The 22,152-nt window shown below is 36.5% G+C and overlaps 1 protein-coding gene across 6 annotated transcripts in view; it reads left to right on the forward strand.

Moving 5' to 3' along the window:
* The window catches only part of SH3TC2 (SH3 domain and tetratricopeptide repeats 2), an 84,328-nt gene that overhangs the window by 21,990 nt on the left and 40,186 nt on the right, over window positions 1-22,152 (forward strand). For all 6 annotated transcript variants that reach the window (XR_004232169.1, XM_031953695.1, XM_031953696.1 and 3 more), the window contains 5 exons: window positions 1,950-2,023; window positions 5,648-5,843; window positions 6,042-6,220; window positions 14,920-16,593; window positions 20,945-21,125. Coding sequence is in view for 5 of the 6 variants with exons in the window: in XM_031953695.1 (XP_031809555.1) it covers window positions 1,950-2,023; window positions 5,648-5,843; window positions 6,042-6,220; window positions 14,920-16,593; window positions 20,945-21,125 (2,304 nt within the window). In the remaining variant the exon portion in view is untranslated. The remainder of the gene's footprint in view (window positions 1-1,949; window positions 2,024-5,647; window positions 5,844-6,041; window positions 6,221-14,919; window positions 16,594-20,944; window positions 21,126-22,152) is intronic.

A 22,152-nucleotide genomic window follows, 5' to 3' on the forward strand; every position in this document is an offset into this window, starting at 1 on the left:
CAGTGTTTAGGGAAAGGAGTTTTGTACTATAAGGAGTCAAAGGTGGTATGTTTATGTTGGATACAAGCACCATGATTAGCTAGCAATTTTTGTGACTTTGAACAAGACCGTTCACCTCACTGAATGTGTTTCTTCTTCACTAAAAGGGGAATGGGATGAATTAAAGCAGTAGTCTCCTAAGTAGTGGCTATGACATTACCCGAAGGATTGTGAGACCATCCAGAGGACAGGAAGATAAATTTCATCTTAAGTTTTCCACAATCACTAGATAATCATGTTATTTAACAAAGCTGGAAATTTTTCCTTTGACTAAATCTAATATTCTTTCTAGGCCCTCCCTGTTACTAATGATTACAATGTTACTAATGTTAATAAAAATTCAAAGGAAAGAAGGACTTGTCTGAATAAAAGGGAAGGGTGGAGATCAAGGAACCCTTCTTGATATAATAAAGAGTTCTGGATTGAGAGACATGTATATTTACTCCCAAATCTTTCACTGATTATGTATGGTCTTAAGCAAATTAATTTTGTCTAAATATTATTTTCATAACCCACAAAAGAAAACATTTTCATTAGATTATTTCTAAGGTCCCTTCCAACTTGAAATTCTATGATTAAGTTAGACTCATAGCTTATTAGAGGGAAAGTGACTTCCTCAGAGTCAAAGGACTGATAAATATTAGAAATGAAACTTGAATCTAGGTCAAGGAGATTCACATAAAGGGAATAAACAGTAAATCATGAAATTGGTTAAGAAAGTATGTTACACAGTGGAGGAATATAATAGCATAATATTCAAGTGTTAGGGTGAAACTAGATTGTGGTGAGCTTTAAATGCCAGGATCAGAGGTTTAATTTTTATTCTGAGAAAATGGGGAGCCACTGATGGTTTTAAAGTAAGGAAGTGATAATGATCTCATCCATACTTTAGGAAGATCACACCAGTAACACATGCAGGCAGATTGAGGTGGGGAAGAATAGAGGCCAATTAAGAAACTATAGTTATAGTCCAGGTAAAAGGTAATAAGGACCTGAACTATTGTGGTAAGTGTTGAGAGGAGTACAAGAGAAATTGTAGAAGTAGGCTATGTGGGTTGGAAGAGAAAGAAAAATTAAAAATGACTTTTTTCAAAGATCTGTTTTTCTTGAGATGGTCATTTCTTTTAGACTGAAAGTATAGAGCTACTCACAGGTCTGATAAAACTATTGATGAGTATTCAGAAGCTTTAATGTGTTTCATTTTTTTTTTCTGACATGGATTGGTACATACCTCTTTAGGTATCCTGATGGTCTTTTGTTCCCAGGCCTTTGCTATATTAGTCTTGGACCCATTATGGACCCCAAATCAGCTTTAGCCACACTACGCTAAGTCTCTCATCCTCAAGCAATCCATCTACCTCAGTCTCCCCTGATAACAGGAATTACAGGTGTATACTACAATATGGTGTTGATATGAGATACTCAGAACTTTATATTGATAAAATTGTTTATTGTAGAGGATTTCTCATGTCCTGACCTTCCTTAATAATGATGATGATATTGAAGATAGCAGCAAAAACTTTCATTTTTAGGGTGCTTTAAGGTTTAAAAAGCTCTCAAGGGAAGGGAGGACTTCACCATTTATTATTAAGTGCCTAATGTAACTCAATCTGTGACTATCAGGGCCATAATTAAGGGGACGTCATCCACCTTGGAGGCCTTATTAGGCCTGTGCCAACTTGTAGATATAGGATTCTATGTCCAGAAGTCAAGAACCTTTAGAGTACTAGCCCTCAGGGATTGGCTGAAGGTACTCAAAGGTCCTTAGTGATTCAGCTGACTGGTGGCCTGCCCAGCTGAAAAAGAATGCCATTAGTTTTGGATTTCCTATTCATTTCTCTTTCTAAAATATATAGACTTGTTGATATTAGAATACAAGAATTTTGATTTCACCGTTTCTCCACTGGCAGATGGTTTCTGAAAAACTACCCGGGGACCTGTGGCATCTATAGGAAGATTGATTGGACAGGCTCTTATCAAATTGGTATGTTGAAGCTACTAAAAATGACTATTGAGCTTCTGCACAGCATCACCTACAGGAGGCACTGACATGTTTATTGAATAATTGAATGAGTAATAGCAAAACACAGATCATTTAGTCCCACTCCTTCATTTTAGAGATAAAAATGGGCCCTGAAGAAATGAATTGCTCAGATTTTATTTCTTTAAAAATATTCATAGACATGGTATTTCAGGCCTGGAAGGGAATTTAGAACATGTTATAAAGAATGTCAGCAATGGAAAGAACCTTAGAAACCATTTAGTTTAATTGCATTATTTAATAGATGAGGAAACTGAGACATAGGGTGACTTGTTCAAAATCACCTTCCTGTAAAACTTTTCACAGATTCAGAACCAAGAGTGGGAGAACCTTTAGAGTCTAACTGTCCAGTTGTCTCATTCTGTAGATAGGAAGACTAAGATCCAGAGAGAATATCTCTCTCACTTAAAATAATAGAGCTAGGTCTTCCAGGTCCCAGGCCAAAATTATATCTATTATACTACAATGCCTTCTCCTTTAGATGTTTGTGTACTTTCCCCATCTTTTGAATTTACTGGCTTCTTCCCAAATGTCTTTATCATGTACCCATTGTTCTTAGGTGGGAGGAGGCAACAACGTAAAAAGCCAAGAATTAAAATATTGAGTTCTTGTTTTGAATTCTAAACTTAACTCACTGTTATATAATAAAACTAAAGTAGTGGAGGATACAGATGAACATAACTATAATAAAGTACTCAGATTTTTCTTTATAAGTTTACAAAGTGTTTTCCCTTTGTCATGTAGTAAATATTATTATCTCTATTTTACAGATGAGTGATTTTTCTCAGGTAGTTAGTGACAGATATTTCCAATTCACTGTGCTGACTAATAGACTTGGTTTTGTGCTAGTTTTTTGGTTCCTGAACTAATGGTTAGTTTCTTAATCTCATTAGAGTTTATTAGTCATCATAGTAGGCAAAATACTGAAAAATTTCAGATATTTGTTAGCTGGTCACCAGAGTTTTCTGGAAGCCTGGAATGCTAGAGTGGGAAGAGACTTTGAACACAGAATATAGAATGTAAGGACTGGAAAGAAATTTAGAGATTTCAGTCATTTTTCATTAATGTCATAAAGAGGGCTTATTCTCTATGCACAGGTTAGACTAGATGGTGCTTAGATCCTTTCCAATTATAATCCATCATTCTGCAAGTCAAGCTTTGTCCTAAGTCCTTAATTTTACAATTGAAAAGTCCAGGGAGGAAAATAACCTTGTGGAGACATAGAGCAAGTTAGGACAGACCTGGAATTAGGAATCAAGTATTCTGACTCTCAGGCCAACAGTTTTTTTTAGAATGACACAAGAATCCCCAGAATTTGAGAGTTGGATGAGACCACTAGGGTTATCTCATCTAATCCAAACCCAAAAAGAATCTTCCTATAGCATTTCTGATTAGTGGGTCATTTAGCCTTGCTGAAGACCCATTAAAAAAAGGATAATCCATTACTTCGCAAATCAGTCCATTCCACACTTGGGCAGCTCTAATTGTAAGGAAGTTTGATCAGAGCAAGAAGCTTTTTTGCATCTTTCCCCCATTGTTTCTGATTGTGCTTTCTGAAGATGAACAAGTCTAATCCCTCTTTCATATGGCAGTCCTTCAAATATTTAAAGAATGCTACTATTGCCTCCCCCCTCCAGTCTTCTCTTCATCAGACTGAACATTTAAATTGTGGGTATTTGGCCCTAACAATCATGGTAAGAGGAGGAAATTAGGTGACATGTTAGCTACCTAGATGACTCAGTAAGAGGAATGAATGACCCATTTGTAATTAAAAGAATTAGGTATGAATCTTGGCTCTTACAACTTTAAGAATAAATGTTTTTGTCTCCCTGGGACTTCATTTACATGTAAAATGAAAGGTTTACACTAGATAATATTTAATGTCTTTTTGAATCCCATTATTCTGTAACCCAGGAAACTTTTCATGATCTTTCTGATCAGATCAATATTTTTTTCCCCTCAGAATTTTCACTTACTACTTTGTTATACCATTCTCTAATGTACTTATCATGTGATAACAATATGTTCTAGTGATTTTAGCCCAAGGTCTTATCACACTAATATACTCAATAAAGGTAGCGACTTGGTTTTATTTAAAACACTGTATTTCCTCCAGAACTCAGTATGGTATTTGGTACACAGTAAGTGCTTAATAAACGTCTTTCACTATACTTGTGTTTGTATTCTGTATTTCTCAAACTCAACCAAATGGCTGTTTGCTATTTCTTAAAATGAAATTTTGAATCATAATATTCTTCAGTTGGGAATTCTGTTGAATAACTTTTTTTTTTCTAAAGTGAGGTATATATTTAACACAGAAATGTCTGGGTTTGAATTCTGTAAGAAATAGACAAAGACATTTGGTGAAAGTAATAAGCAGAAAATAAAATATTGAATGGGAACATCCAAAGTTATGTATGTTGGAGAGGACCATAGAAGAGAGAGAAGGGGTTGTTATTGTATAAAAGAATTTCAAAACTCACTGGGATCTTAAGGATAATTCATCTTAACGTCCTTTTCCTAACCCTTCCTTCATTTTATATATGAGAAAGAATGATTGTGCCCAAGATAATATAGCCAGCAAGTATCAGAGTTGATATTCATGACCATCAACACTTGACACTGTTATGTAGGGATCTCTGAGGATAGCTGTTCAAGTATTCTATCACTGGCATGAGTCTTGAAAGACAAATTGGGAGAGGCTAGTTTGAGGTCCACGAGAAGAAGCCCTGAAAGAACAAGGATGTTATCTATATTTGCTAATTTTCCTTATCAATCTTCAGGACTCTATCTTCCATGATATTAACCTTTCTTCATCTGAGACTACTTCCTTCCCCTCCTTTTCCCCCACCCCTAGTCTTCTACCACTCTTGCATTGATTCTTATTAAGTTTCTACCTACCTTAAATTGGAAGCACTAAATGAAAATATGCCTTCAAATTCAATATCCTTCCAGGATCAAGTAGAACTCTAATTTCAGTGTTCTAGCAAACAGCAAAATTTTTTTCTCTCTGTTTCTGTTTTCCTTTCTCTTTCAATCTCTGTCTCTCTGTCTGTCCCTGTTTCTCTCTGTCTCTGACTTTCTCTATATCTGTCTCTCCCACCCTCCCCTTCCCTCCCCTTCCCTCTCCTCCCCTCTCCTCCCCTCTCCTCCCCTCTCCCTTTCCTCTCTCTCTCTTTCTCTCTCTCACCTCTTCTTCTCTCCTCCCCTCCCCCCTCTCTCTCCCAACCCTGGATCTGAGTTTCATCCTTTATTTTAAAATAAGGGGATGAAATAAATAATATATAAGGTAACTTCCAGCTCTAACATTCTAAGTTATATGTAAATCTGACACTGTATTCAGTTTTAAGAGAACTTCCAGGTTGAATGTTCTCTGTTCTATGTGGTGTTCTCTGTAAACTCAAATTTTCTATATTTTAAGGCCTTTTTCCAGCTTTAACATTTGAGGTTTTACCCTTTTATGTTCTATGGTCCCTTCATGCTATAAAATAATTTTATGAATGTTATGGCCAATTTTATGAGAGCTATAGCCAAGGTACTTACTTCTCTCTATGCTCTTGTTCTTAGGTAAAGGAAAATGTAAAGCGTTGAGGGATTACCAAGGAGAGGAAAAAGATGAACTGACCTTCTGCCAAGGAGACAGCATCGAAGTTTTTGGCTTTCTCCTTTCAGGACTTCGCTGGTTTATTGGGAAATTGTCTGCAACTGGGGAGATTGGTTTTGTCCAAACCAAACACGTGGCTCCTGATTCTTATATTCCATTGTAAGTATGTAGGCCGTGGAATTATAGTTCCAGAGGGGGGAAATAATTACCTTCATCTTTGTTCTCCAGATCAAGATAAAGTGCTACATTTAGAGTATCAAGTTTCCCTGACTTTTTTTATTCCTTAGGCAGGTGGTTGTGTCTTTGCAAATAAAAAAAAAAAAAAAAATCATATTTCTCTCTGTCATCTCAATGCAGGAGCAAGGCTACTGCTTTCCTTAGTGACGAGGAGAGATTATCCTTTTGGGACCCAGGAAATGAGAGGGAAAGAGCCTGTGCTGACTTTCTCCGATCTCTAACCCATACTGACATATCTTCCATCTACCGGCTCAGTGAATCTTCCCAGGATCCCTTTGAAACTCAGATGACTAGCTTGGGTAAGAGAATTTCATTAAATTCAAAAAGAATATGCTCCTTTTCTATTTCCTATATCCAGTGCTTACTCCTTATGTCAGCCATTTTCTAGTTTTTTGGTTTTAGGACCCTTTGATACTCTTGAAAATTATTGAGTATTCCTTTACATTCTTAAAAATTATTAAAGTCCTCAAAGAGTTTTTGATAGACTTATATCTGTCAATATTTACCATATTAGAGAAATAACTTGTATAATTTAAAATATTTATTGATTCATTTGAAAATAACACAAACCGCATGTTAAAACATATTTTAATGAAAAAATTATATTTTGTAAAATAAAAAAGTACAGTGAAAAAGATAGCATTGTTTTGCATGTGTTTTCAAATCTATTTAATGTCTGGTTTAATAGAAAACAAGTGGATTTTCACATCTGTTTCTACATTTGATTGCAATATATTTTTGATTGAAAAAATCTAATTACAGAGATATATAGATGTTAGAAGAATTATTTTAATAGGCAGATAACATCTTTATATTATTATGAAAATAATTTTGACCTTGAAGATCCACTGAAGAGATTTCAGGGTCTTCTGAGAGTCCTTAGACCACATTTTGAGATCTACTACTTTTTGTGACCACAGTTAATTCACTTATTCTCTTTTTCTCTTAATTTAATTTCCTATAAAATGTACTATTTCCCATGGAGCTCTCAGCCCGGTAGAGATATAACACACACAGACACAGAAAACAATTATTTAAGAAAAGAAAAACATACTAAAGATGCATGATTTGGGATGAATAACCAGCTAAGAAGTTGAGATTTTAATTATTAGAAGTATATCATTCATGACTTGAGTTGTCCTTTCCATCAGTGCAGATCACACCTCAACCATGACATCTAATTAAATGATATTCTTATCCATCTTTTCCCATGGATCACCATAGATTTACTTAATATGTTATATAAGCACATTTTGGGAGCATCAGTATAGTGCTTGATGTGTCTATCTATTTATCTTACTCCCTTTTTCTGTGACCACCCTACCTCTTTTTTTTTCTTAATTATACATTTTTTTGATGACATATTTGTGCCACTTCTTGCACATAAGTCATCATTAGAAATATGCTGCAGTCTGCAAACTACCATCATGCAATTCTCTTCTACAACTTTATTCTTCAGGTACTGTACGATTATTAAATTCATAACCTTACGGATCACTACTAGAACAATTGTGTTTAAAAGACTGGGTGCTTACTGAGGATTATCTTGGGACCTTTGGAAATATTTCCCTCATTCTATTCAACTTGATCTGTTCTTCCAAATTTGAATTGAGTCCCAACTTGTAAACTATCAGTTATAGAATAATACAGTAATAAAAGCAGTGTCTCTATGAATTGATATACTAACTTAGTAGATTTACCATCTAACTGCATGCCATATCCTGGAAAATAGACATTTAGTTTTTCCTGTCTGTCTTGTTTGGTCAATCTCTTTTGAGTACTCATTGTTCTCATTAAAGATTAACAGTTATATTTTGTGGCATAATACAATCAACAAAATGTCATCCACATAAAGATGCAGAAGGGCTCAACATTTTTAAGAATTCTTTCTTTTGACTTAGAATTTGGCATAGAATTTCATCTATGACAGTGGAGAGAGAACTTTTTTGTGTGTCTCTATTTTATGTCTTACAAGAAATTAATTGGGCAGTGAACATTATTTCTGTGGTTATTATCATTATCATTATTCTCTGGTCATTAAAGAATCTTACATGATTTTAACATATAAAACTTATTGTTGGAAGAGAGCCTTTTCAAAGATACATTTTACTGTAGTGAATCAAACTTATTGTAAGTTATTGTAATAAAAAAACAATGCATATAGTGGGTTCCCATATTTTCTTTATCTTTCAGTCAGTTGAATGGTTATATACATGTGGTCTGCTATAAAAATTATTTTTGAAAGCTTGCCTGTTAACTACTGCTATGTTCATCAAGGATACTCTTGATACATAAATACATCAGTTTCATAAAGATTGTATAAAAGTCAGAGGGTAAGCATATGGGTTGGCACTTATATTTGATTTGGTCCAGATGTTCTTGCTAACTTTTTTATGTAAATGGAATTACAACTTCCTCTTAGAGACATTGGTAATTGAGGTGTTAAGATCCAAATCAGGTGTCTCCTCTATCGTTAACAATCAAAATGTATTGGGATAGAAATCCAGAGACATTTGTTTCACATTCTCTTTCTTGTCCTCCTGCCAATGTCATCCATGAATTAGGATGATGTGACTTAGTTAAGTCTTATGCCAAAATTTCTGTAGACTTGTTCTTGCTTCCCATGGTTTTTATAGTTTTACAAGATTGTGATACTTTTTTTCTTTCTCCTCCAGAGTGTTTTATTTTGGTATAAGATGTGGTATACAGTGGGCATTAATAAATGTTTATTGATTGATCATTCTGAACCCATATTTGCCTTGATTGTCATGTTTCTCTGCTTCATTAGGAGATAAAATATTTACTGGATAAGGAAACTTTAAGTTCTTTTGGTCTCCAAGTTATGGTAAATGCCTTCATAACAATTTTTACAGAAAATGGTGATAATAAGGATCACTTCTTTGCCTTTTTCTATTTCCCATTTTTTAGTATTGACAAATTATTTGAATAAATCCCCAATAAGCTAGTGTAATTGTTCACAACGTGATTTCATATTTATCTTTCCTTCTAGTTTAATGCTGATTTTTTTACTTCTATCCTTATTAACTGATTACACATAGATAACTGATTCTTATGATTCCATCAGCAGTATTCAAACTTTGAGGGAAGCTATTTAATTTTATTTTCATAATGTTTCTAGATGCTCATTAAGTCTAGCACCTTTGGCATCTCTTTTGAAAAAAGTATTTATGACTTCTGAGTAGTCCATTATTCTTTATTCTCGTTTATTTCTCAAACTTCAAGTCATACTTTCTACTGTGCTTTTTATTTTAGGGGGTGGAGTGGTATCCTCTATTGTAGCCACCAGCACATCAAAAATCATTGAGTTTCAACATTATTTATTTGTTTATAGAGGATCCCGTCAAGTTCATATAATTTTTATATTTTTTCATTCTATGCTATAGATATTGCCACATAAGCTAAAATTATCTCTATGGTACTCTTTTTGTTTATATAAGCAACAAAAAACAGGATGATCAAATATCCCCTGAAGTGATATTTGTTATTGCCTCCTGAGTATACAGTTCCTTTATTTGTCTCTCCTAGGGAAACCTGTAAGCATAATTTTATTCAAGTACAACTTTCTTTTGTCTTCTAATTTTATTTATTATTGTTGTTGTGGATCATTTTTTCAAATAATTTATTAACTTATTGATCATTAGATACATCTCTCATAGCTGAGCCTTCTTTTAGTTCAGGCCATCATTACTTCTCACCCATATTAGTGCAGTCACCTTTTAATTGGTTTTCTAGCCCAGTTCCCTCACCAATCCAGTCCATCCTGCCAAAGAAATTGTCCATAAGTATATGTTTGATCATGTGACTCCCTTAAACTCAACTGCAGTAAATGTCTATTGATACAAACTTTTCTGTTTAGCTTCTAAAACTCCATTCAACCTGTCCTATCTTTTCATCTGTATTGAGTGGTATTCATCCTCTTCTACTTTGCAATAAGCCAAATTAGTCTTCTCTTAGCAACTCACAGATTACATATAATCTTCCATCTCCTTGACTTTGCACTAACCATTTCCTATGTCAAAATATATTCTCTCCTTAATTCACTTCACAGTTTCTTTCTTCCTTTAAACTGCAACTCCTATGCTATTTTCTGCATGAAGCCTTTCCTGATGCTTTCAAATGGTAGTTAGTGCCTTCCTTTCCCATGCATCCTCCTATTTTAACTATTTTATAAATACTTAGTTATTAACTTCATAATTATGCTGCATATCTCTTTTATATGTACTTGTCTCTTCCATTAAATTATAAATTTATTGTGAGTAAAGATTATTTCATTCTTTGTATTTGTATCCCCAGCACCCAGAACATTACCTGGCATATAATAGGTACTTAAAAAATTCTTGATTGATTGATAGAGCACCTGTAGTTAATTTGGCTTCCTTGGCCTTCATTCAGCATGTTATGGTGGATAGAAAATTGGCCTCATAACCAGGAAGAAAAACGGTGCTTGACATTTAAGTGCTTAATAAATGACTTATTTAAACAAATGGTCTTTGACCAAAAAACTGGGAAATGACTTGTGGAGTGGGCATTGACATAGATTAAAACCCTAAAGAAATTTAACTCATCTAAGTCAGTACTTATAATTAGGGATTTATTTTTATGTTCTTTCTCTGAGAATAAAAATCACCTCAGCTAATAAATATTTGATCTCCTCTGAAAGAGATAAAGGAAATAAGAGCAACCCCAACTTAAAATCTAAACTAATTTGTAAAATCAGAGAAGATAAATGATTTTTAGCTTTATGTATTTCCTCATAAAACAATGCAGGGAAAAAATAAATTTAAGAAAAGCTTGGCAAGAGATTCAACCAAGCAAAGTCACCCTGAAAGCATTAAGGATGCAACTTGGAGTACTATAGGGTAAGAAATGGGAACAATTTATAATTTTTTTTTGTGGCAATCTCTTTTCATCCTTAAGCACGGTGGAGCTGTCACATTTAGGCTCCAGATATACTCTATTTCATTCCAGCCTTCAGGTAACATTAGCTCTTATGAGCCAAGATGTCAAAGACAGCCTTGTGAAGGATTGGGAGTAGAGGAGCAGCTCAATAGTTTTTCTGTAGGTGATGACAATGCTGTAGTTAATAATTCACATTTCTATAGTACTTTAGGGTTCATTAATTCAACTCCTGTGAACAAAGCACTTTAATAGAATAAACTGGGAGAGAAGTCTAAACTTACAAAGTTTAGATCAGGTTCCTATATGCATGGAACATAATATAATGATGGTTTAAGATGTAAATATAGATAATTTTAATATACAATATTATAAAATACGTGTATTAGAAAGGTATAAAACTAATTTCTCTGCTAGACATCCATAACAAATGGTCATTACCACAAGCAGGTACAAAGGCTTCTTGGGAAAAGTATCATGTGATTGGAATTTTAAAGAATGAATAGAAATTCAGTAGGCAAAGAGGGAGGGAGGATATTCTTAACTTATGGAATAGTGTTTTCAGAGGCACTGATACAGAAAAATGCAGGCAAGTTCGAAAGATAAAGAATATTCCTGTTTGTCTGAAGCATAGTGTGCTTGGAAGGGAGTAAAATGAGAAAAATCTTGAAAGGTAGTATAGTAACAGAGTGGGGAACACACTGAATGCCATGAAAAGGACCTTAAATTCCTTGCAAAGCACTTTCCTCCCAACAATTGAAAAAGGGATGTAATGAAAGTATCTCTGTCTCAGGATCATAATCTCCGAAAGAACCTGTACAGAAAACACACCCGCAACCAAAAAATATCTACTTGAAGTCTTCCAATGAAAGAAAACTCACACTGCCCACCATGCCTTCTCTCACTCTACTTTTTGATAGCTCTGTTTGGATTTCTTTTTTTCCCTCCATACGGAGTTTAAATATATTTTTTAAAATTCTGGCCATTACGTCTAATGCTGTCATTTGGATTCTAGAAGAATAAATCAATCTTCTCTTCCCAATCACAACTCTTCAGAAGTTTGAAGATAGTGACTATGTTCTCCCTAAGATTTCTCTCCTTCAGTCCCATTTCCTTCAACAGATTCTATTGCTATAGCTGAACTTTGAAATGAAAGAGAGGGGCACACATCTGAGAACCTGTTTGTCCTGTGCTAGATCATGCATTTTATGCATATGATTTAGAGGGAAACGGTATAATTGATAGAGATCTGGCATTAGAGCTGAGCAAACGCAAGTTCAAATCATGTATCTAGTATATAGTGACTGTGGTGCTGAATAAATTAGGTTCTCAGTGCTTTAGGCAGCTTTTTAAGACTCTGAACTTCAAAGGAGGTGTTGATCTACATTAGTAGAGAAAGTTACCTCATATGAAAGTTCCCCAAGTAGCAATAAACTGAATATGCTAGTCCCTATCCCTATAAATTCATATACATATACATATATGCCTATATTGACATGTATATATATGTATTTGTACATATATAGATGTATTTGGTGGTCAGATAGTACAGTAGATAGAGTGCCAGGCCTGGAGAAAGGAGTATCATCTTCATGAGTTCAAATCCAACTTCAGACACTTACTAGCTGTGTGACCCTGGGCAAATCACTTAACCCTGTTTGCCTCAGTTTCCTTATCTGTAAAATAAGCTGGAGAAAGAAATGGCAAACCATTCTGGTATCACTGCCAAGAAAGCCCTAAATGGGGTCATGAAGAATTGGATATAACTGAATAATGATTAATTAGCAATAACAACAAAACACATATATGGTACGGTGAAGAAGTTTGAAAAGGCATGAAGAGATCGCTTGAACTGGGAGATAATAGACTCAAATTTGAGACCCAGCTCTACAGCTAACTAGGTGTGTGATCTAAAGCTTGGCTTGAGTGACCCTTGTGTTCATGGAGTCTCAGCTTTCTCATTTCTCAAATAAACTATAAGAAGAGAGAAGTTCTAAGGCTCTCAGAGTTCTAAAGTTCTATGCCTTGAAGATTAGGGCAATCATTGTGTTTAGTTGTTTTCAATTGTGTCTTCCTCTTTGTGATCCCTTTTGGGGTTTTCTTGGGAAATACAATGAACTGATTTGCCTTTTCCTTTTCCAGCCCATTTTATAGAAAATAGAGGAAATAGAGGCAAGCAGTTATGTGACAAGCCAAGATTATATAATTAGTGAGGCTTGATTGAACTCAAGAAGACGATCCTTCCTGATTTCAGGTCTCTATATGCACTATAAATCACTTAGCTCATCAGGGCCAAAATAGAAACACTGGATGTTAGTGTTGGAAGGGTACTTAGAAAGTAGCACATGAAACTTTATACTTTGTTTATGTAAAGATCTTTTCAAGGTTAAATAAATAAATAAATATATTAATAAATCATCACAATGAAGAGATTTTTTTCCTAAACAGAGGGAAATAGCACATGGAATGTCATCATTGAGAGATTTTTAAGAAATTTCAGGCACCTTTTCTGAACCTCCCATTTTATGAATGGGAAAACCAAAGTTCAAATTGGTAAATAATATAGACCTTGGCAATGAAAGATTGAGTAGATAAAATCCCTTAACTCCTGAAAGGCAGAACACCAAAAATAGCTAGAATATCTCCAAGTTTAAAAGACAGTGATCTGAAAGGTATGGTACAATAGAAGGGGTTTTAGATGTGAAGTCAGTGGGTCTAGGTTCAAATTCTGGTTTTATATGACCTCTGGAAAGCTTCTTGACCATTCTGGGGCTTAATTTCTTTGCTTGAAAAATAAAGGTATTGGACTAGATCAAATTAATGTCAAATTCATTGTCGAATTCATGACCTGAGGCCCCAAAGCAGATTAAAATGTAGTTAGGAAATGTTTAGCAAAATAAATATACAATAAAACATAGATAATGTTAAATTGTGATTTCTGAGCTAATATGAAGCTACAAGGACCTGTTTCTATTTGAGTTTCACATCATAGGACTAGATAATTCTCAAGATCCCTTTTAATTTTGAATCTATGATCTTGTGATGCTATGAAGATGGGGAAGAGTGCATAAAGATTATTCGCTGAACTTAATGGGTCTTCAGATTACTTTCTTGTTGCCCAGATGGGTTTGTGCATCCCAGAACCATTGGAATCTCTATGTGATTATCAAAAGATGTTCAGAGTCAGTCAGATTGCTCTCCGTGGGGTCAAGCTTTTGATTCCTGATTCTGAGGCAAACTAACCTTAGTTTGGAGAAAGAATCTTCACCTTTGAAACCTTCATAGTAGGAAACAGTTGGGGACTTCTGGTATGAGTCTGACTCCTCAAAAAATGTTTAAGCCCCTCTTATTTCAATTTTATTTTTATGCTTAAGGTCCCAAAAGTGAGATTTTGTAATAGAATCTCAGAGTTGGATGAAACTTCCTGGGCCATGGAGTCCTATCCTGAACAGCAATCTCCTCTGAATTATTTGAAATAAGTGGCCATTTATTCTTTTCTCAAAAACTCCAATGATGGAGAGCTCATATTTGCCCTAGCCCATCTACCATAATCGTTTGAATTTTTTCTCCCACACATTGAGCTAAAATCTGCATTTCTACAGATGTGAACAAGTCTAATCTTCCATATGATATTCTTTAAAATAGAATAATAGAATGGAGAGTGGGAAGTGACCTTGGAGAGCTTCAAAAGGCGATGAGCATGTTTTTCCTTAGCCTTTTCTTCTTCAAGATAAGCCTCCCTAGTGCCTTCAACCGATCCTTTTAGGTCATAGTTTCTATTCTTTTTCTCATTCTAGTTCCCAAGCTATCAGTCTAACCCTCAGCCATGGTTTAAAGGAGAAAGCATTAACTATGAAATCCAACCAAGTACAAATCCTTTGCTACATACTAGGGAGGTGGGTTTGTACAATTTACTCCCTGATAGATAGTATACAGGTACTTCTCATCTGTATGAATGAGGAGGTTGGATTGTGTGAGCTTCAAGTTTTCTTTCACCTCTAAATCCCATGATGCTAGATCCTGGAATTGGGACCCAATATAACATGTGCAAAAGTTGATAAAATCTCTTTGTCCCCTACAGTGTCTATAGCCGAAGGTTTCGAGGGAGGCCAGTCTGGCGAAGCTTGGGAGAAGGACACAGAGGTCAGCTCAGGACAATGCAGTGACTCTGAGGAATCGTCTCCAAGCTTGGACAGCTATCACCTGCCTGAGCCAGATGTCCTCGATGATCCTGAGGTCCTGATGGATCTGAGTTCTGGTCACGAGGAACAGGATGAGACGGGTGCCGTCTTTCACCCTTTTCTGAACCTGCTGAACCAGGAGGGCTACACAGGCCACTTTGAGAATCTCTATGACCTTTCCTTCTCACTTCCTGCTTCTTCCTTCTATGGTTTCTCGGATGAAGATGAGCTCATCAGTTACCTGGTGACTTCCAGGAACTACGCCAAGCGGAATCACATGACGTGGGCTCATGCCCGCCTCTGCTTCCTCTTGGGACGGCTCAGTGTCAAGAAAGTCAAGCTTTCCCAGGCCCGGGTGTACTTTGAGGAATCGCTCCACGTCCTGAGCCATGGTTTCAAGGATCCAGCTCTGGTTGCTGCTCTCTATATTAATTTGGCAGCTATTTTCTTGAAACAGAAACTGAGGCCCCGGACGTCCTCTGTTCTGTTGGAGAAGGCAGCTTCTGTGCTGGCATGCCTTCCCACTGGGGGAGTGAGAGCTGAAAATGAGCTGGAAGTAGTGGCTCATATCCTGCGGGAGGCCATCGCTTCAGGGAGCAGTGCCCTGGAGGCCCGCGCCTGCTTCCTGGCCATCCGACTCTTCCTCACCTTGGGCCAATATGAAGAAGCCCTGCCCTTTGTAGAGCGCTTGTACCTACTTGCAGGACCACCCCCTGCTGCCATTTTAAGCTTCTTGTATGATAAAAAGTACCTTCCCCACCTGGCTTTGGCTTCTGCCAGGCAACACAGCTCCCGAAGGACTCCAGGGATGGCCACATCTCTCTGGCAAGTCAGCCTGGTCCTGCAGAACGCAGGGAAGCTTTTCAGGTCCTCCTGCTCCTCTGGCTGTGGTGACATTTCTGCCTTGGCCTGCCCTTCCCTTAGACAAGCCCTGGCTGCCTCTCAGGAGCAGGGAGACATTAGGACCCAGAGGATTCTTTGTATCATCCTTGCCAAAATGTATTTCCACCATAACTTATGTGATGGAACCGTCTATTACCTGACCCGAGCCATGGCTCTGGGGCAGCTGCTGGGAGAGGAAGATACCTTTGAGTCTTCCCTCTGCCTTGGCTGGGCATACCTCTCAGCCCACTATGCGGGGAGGGCTTTGGAAATCCTGGAGCCCTTATTCTCCTCCCTGCTGGAGACAGACAGCATCCTCCAGAAGGGAGTTGTGCACAATCTCCTAGGTCTTGCTCATGAAGGAGTAGGCCAGGTGACTCAGGCAACCAAAAACTATCACAGGGCTCTGGGGATGGCTGAGGAAATGGGTCATGTTCGGAACCGGGCAGTGGCCTTGGCCAACCTGGGCCACCTAGTCTTCAAGTCTGGCAACCAACAGCTGGCAGAGAGCTACCTGACCCAGTCTGTCCAGCTGTACTCTAAGCTCCAGAGCAGCAGAGCCATAGACACAGAACTGGGGCATGTGATGCAATGGATGGCCCAAATCCTGGTAGATAGGCACAAGATAGAGGAAGGCCGTCTCTGCTATGAGATGACCTTGCTATTTGGCCTGAAGCACCACCATCTAAAGAGTGAGTATAGCTTTAAAAGGCCTTCTAAAGGTCCTAGAGCCAGTGACAATGACTTCTTTTTCTCTTGATCCCTTTCTTGAAGATCTTCAGACCTTCCACTGCCTTTAGGATCAAGGTTAAACTTTAAGGGATTGTGGAAAGCACCCTAAACCTAGAGTCAGGGAGACCCTGCTTCAAATTTTGACTAATACTTTCTAGCTGTAGGTCTTTGGGCAGATCACATCACCATTCTGAGCCTCTCAGTCTATTCTGTAAAGTAGACTCAATATAAGACAGCTAGGTGGCACAGTGGATAGAGCACCAGCCCTGAAGTCAGGAGGATCTGAGTTCAAATTTGGTCTCAGACATTTAATACTTCCTGGCTGTGTAACCCTGGGCAAGTCACTTAACCTCAAATGCCTCAGCAATAAATAAATAAATAAATAAAAATAAAGTAGAGATAATACTATATTCCCTATTTCTAGAGGCATTGTATAGAAAACTGAGTTATCATAATTAATCTGGCAGTCAAGGCTATGCTCAATTTGGATCCAAACTACCTTTCCATATGTCTCATATTATGTCACTTTGTATACTCTATGCTATATGCTCTATGAAACAGTGACTCATGTAAAGACTTCTGCCAGACCGTGTCAATCCTTAGTAATTACCCCACCCCACCCTCTTCCATCTTTATACAGTTGTTTTTAGATACTACCTAGAATGATTTCCCCCCCACCCCCCACACACACACCTGCCTATCAAATCCTTTCCTTTTAAGATACCACTTCCTTTATGAAACCTTTCTTGATCTTTCCATTTTAAAGTGATTTCTTACTACCCAAAGCTCTCATTCTCTACTTGTTATGTGTACATTTTAGCTTTCTGCTAGATTGTAATAATGATAGCTCCAAGGTTTCCAAAGCTCTTCATGTCCATTATCTCATTGGATATACCAAACACTCCTGTGAAATGTTATTTATTTATTATTTATCCAAATCTTACAGATGGGGAAACTGAGGCTCTGAAATAGGAAGTGACTTGTTTGAGGTTGCACAGCTAGTGAATGACTAAAGTAGGATGGAAACCTAGGTCAGACTCTCAGTCTGACCTAGCTTGACTAGTATGTGGTACAGTTGGTGTTCAAACAGAAGTCTAATGATTCCAATGAGTACAGTGTTTTAGCCATGATGCTATGTGCTGGTAATTGTAGGCTCTCTGATGGCTATGTTCAGTGACCATGCATCTCTGGCACATTGTAAAGAGTCTGCATACAATATATGTTCCTTGTGTTTAATTGAAGTGATCTTTTTACTTCTGGGGCTCTGCTTGAATTATTGTCTGGATCTGAAATGTGCTCTTTTAAGCTCTTTGCCAGTTCACATCATTCAACAAACTGATTTCAAGCTTTAAGATATTGGTATTAAGCTCTGAGGATACAAATAAAAGCTCTCATCTCCACCTTTCCCCCCCCCCCAAAAAAAAAAGAGTTTCAGAGACTAATGGGGGAAATAGCATGTAATATAGTAAGGAGACCAAGAAGGAGAGAATTCCAAGGATGGGGAGCAGTCTGTGGAAATGCCCAAAGTTAGGAAACAGAGTGTCTCATGTAAAGAACTGTGATGAAGCCAGTGTCATTGGATCTCAGTCATAGATTTTAAATATTGGAGAAGACTTAAGGTATAAGAAGATTGAAAGCATTCTCTTCCAGAAGAGGAAAGAATAAAATATTTATTGAGCATTTCACATGTGCCAATCATTGTGCTAAATGCTTTATAGACATACACTATCTTATTTGATCTTCATACCAATCTAGTGAGGTTGTTACTATTATGATCCCCCACTTTGCAGTTGAGGAAAAGAAAGCAGAGATTAAGTGACTTACCCAGAATCCTACAGCTAGGACCTCAGGCTAGATTTGAATTTAGGTCTTCCTGATTCTAGACACAGTACTTCATCTACTGCACCACTTAGCAACCAGAATATAAAAGAATTCTAATGACATGGAGTTTTTTGGGTAGGTGAGTGAAATGGTCATTTATTTTAATTTTTTTGATTTTTCAATAGTATTTTATTTTTCCAAATATATATATATAAAGATAGTTTTCAACATTTATTTTTGTAAAACTTTGTATTCTAAATTTTTCTCCCTCCCTTCCTTACCTCTTCTCTCCCTAAGACAGCAAGCAATCTGATAAAGATTAAATATGGGCAAACCTTTTAAACATATTTCTATATTTGTCATGTTGTGCAAGAAAAATCAGACCAATAGGGAAAAACATGAGAAAGGAAAACAAATAAGTGAAAATACTATGCTTCGATCCATACTCAGTCTTTTTAATTCTCTCTCTCGATGTGATAGGCATTTTCTATCCCAAGTCTATTGGAATTGCATTGAAACACCACATTGTTGAAAAGAGTCAAGTCTATCACCATTGATCGTCACATAATTTGGCTTTTACTATGTACGATGTTCTCCTGGTTCTGCTCACTTCACTCACCATCAGTTCATGTGGATCTTTCCAGGCTTTTCTTAAATCAGCCTGCTCATCATTTCTTATAGATATAGATAATATCCCATTGCCTTCATATACTATAACTTATTCAGCCATTGCCCAACTGATGGGCATCCACTCAATTTTCAGTTCCTTGCCACCACAAAAAGAGCTGCTGCAAACATTTTTGCTCATGTGGGTTCTTTTCTTTTTTATAAAATGATCATTTAGGAAAATTACTTTGACAGTTAAATGGAGGATAGATTGGAGTGAGGGAAAGACTTGAGGTAAGGAGACTAACCGGAAGATTTCTGAAATAGTTCAAACATGAGATGATGAGGCCCTGGACTATAGTAGTGACCATGTCAGAAAGAAGAAGGGAGCATTTACGAGACATTTTGAAAATTGAATCAACAGGATATGGCAATAGATTTGATATGGAGGAGGGAGGTTTAAAAGTAAAGGGTAAAGGATGATACCAGGTTTATAAGCCTGGATCAATTGTAGGATGATGATGCTTTCAAAGTAATAGAAAAGTTGGGAAGAGAGGAAGGTTTGGAGAAGAAAGACAATGAGTTCTATTTTAGGCATATTGAGTTAAAAATGCATCTGGGATATTAGTTCAAGATTTCCAATAGGAAGTTAGAGATATGAGACTAGAGGTTAGCAGAGAAGTTAAGGCTGGATAAGTAGATCTGAAAATCATCAGAAGAGAGAAAATGATCAAATCCATGGGGGCTGTTGAAATCACCAAGAGAAATACTATCAATGTAGAAAGGGAAAGGACTATCAAGCTAGAAAGGTAGAAAGGAAAGTGTCCCTTGTGGGATACTTAACAGTCAATGGGTATGACCTGGATGAAATACAGCAAAGCAGATTAAAAAAGGTAGGAGAAGAACTAGGTTGGGAATGTCATGAAAGACTAGAGATAAGGCAGCATCAAGGGAAAAGAGGGTGATCAATAATATTGAAGGTGGCAGAAAAGTCTAGAAATTGAAGATTAAGAAATGGCCATGAAATTTAGCAACCAATCAAATGTTGGAAACTTTGGAGAGAGAAATTCTGTTGAATTATAAGGTTGGAAACCATATTGCAGAGAGTCAAGAAGAGAAAAGAAAAGAAAATAGAAAGTCTGTAGGCCTTCTCAAGGGGTTGAGTTACAAAAAGGAAGATAGTCAGTAAATGACAACTAATAAAGATGGATGGATCAAAAAAGGGTTGGTTTTTTTTTTTTTTTGAAGTTTTCTTTGAAGGGAGATGGATTTGTTCATAGGCAACATAGAAACAATCATTAAACAGGGAGAATTGAAGCCTGAATTACTAACCATTTTTTAAAACCCACTTAAAGTGTTACTTCCTCCATTAAAACTTTCCTTTATTCTCTAAGTTGATAATTAACTTTCCTCTCAAAATTCATAAAGCACTTTATATTGCAATTCTTGAACATACACATGTAGTATGCATTGTAGCTATTTACATTACTAGACCTTAAACTATTTGAAGGCAGGAAATATAAACTTTGTATCTTCCTATTGCCAAGCAATGTGCTGTGCACACAATAGGAACATAATACATATTTTTCATCTTAGTTTATTAACTCTTTAACTTTGTTTCTTTTTAATTTTTTTTAAATTTATGAAATAAACAGTTTCATGACATAGTAAAATAATAAAAAGATGATTGTACATGAAATTGCAAATCTATTATGTACTACTTGCTATTCCTTTTAAATATATAATAAATTTATCATCAATTTCTTTTTTACCTTTTTTTTCTCTCCCCCTCCAGAAATGGGTTCCATTAGATATATCTATTAAATTGAGTATATATTCATTAAATTCATTGTTCTTTGTTGAATCTCCTCTCTTTATTTATAGCCCAGCTTCAAGCTACCAAGTCTCTCTGCCATTTCTACAGAACGGTGTCTCCAAATTCTGGGGCCTGCATAACCTACCATGAGCACTGGCTAACGTTGGCTAAGCAACTCCAAGACCATGAAACTGAAGGAATATTGCTGGAGGAACTCAGCCAACTTTACTTGAACCAAAACACAGCCACGTGAGTCACTATCAAAGCTTAGTAAATTTTATGGAAGCAAGGAAATTTCTTCATATGTGAATAATCCAGTCAAGTGCCTATATATAAAATCCTTCCAGGAAGAGGAAGGCTTTCTTTGCTCTGGCTTTATAATTTGTATGCATCCTATAACATAGTACCCCACAGGATATCAACAGTGGAAAGGGATATGGATTTGGAATCAAATCACTTGTGTACAATTTACCTGTGTAACCTTGGGCAAATCCATCTATTTAAACCTCGATTTCCTAATCTGTGAACTATATCAGAATGTTCATGCATATAAAGTATGAATTGCTGGATTTTTAGGGTCTCTTTCAACTCTTCATTCTATGACCCTAATATTCATCTCTATAATACTTCAGAAGTCACAAAGCTATTTTTCCCCACCACTTTTTTATTCTCTCCAACTTAAAACATCCCTTGACCCTCCCACCATCCCAGTGGCAATAACCTTTTCCCCTATCAATCAATCAATAAGCAGTTATTAAGGGCCTTCTATGTGTCAGACACTGTGCTAAGGATTGGGATTACAAAGACAAAATTATAAAACTCCTTGCCTTCAAGGAGCTCACATGGTATTGGGGGAGACAAGATAGAAACATATACATATATTTAAAAATACACACAGAAAATACTTTGTAACATAAGTAGGGAGTTTCATTTTTGTCTTTGTATCTTTAGGGCTTCACCTAGAGTCTGGTACACAATAAATATTGAATAATGGTTTATTGGAAAGTGCTTCACATACATTTTCCAAAACATTTTTTTTTCATATTTCCCACACTTTTTTCTTCCCCTATCTTTTCTGCTGAGAATCTTGACATATCTCATTGAAAAAATTGAGGCCATTTTGCAAGATTTGTCTCATCTTTTCTTCCTCATATCATAGCTCTCCTTCCCTTCAGTCTGATGATGAGGCACTTCTGCTTGGCAAGGCCAACTCTTTAACATGTACCCTTAATCTCACTCTCTTCTACATATTAATATCTCCCTCTAGTGGCCACTT

Source organism: Sarcophilus harrisii, chromosome 2 (genome assembly GCF_902635505.1).
Source record: "Sarcophilus harrisii chromosome 2, mSarHar1.11, whole genome shotgun sequence".
Taxonomy (NCBI): Eukaryota; Metazoa; Chordata; class Mammalia; order Dasyuromorphia; family Dasyuridae; genus Sarcophilus; species Sarcophilus harrisii.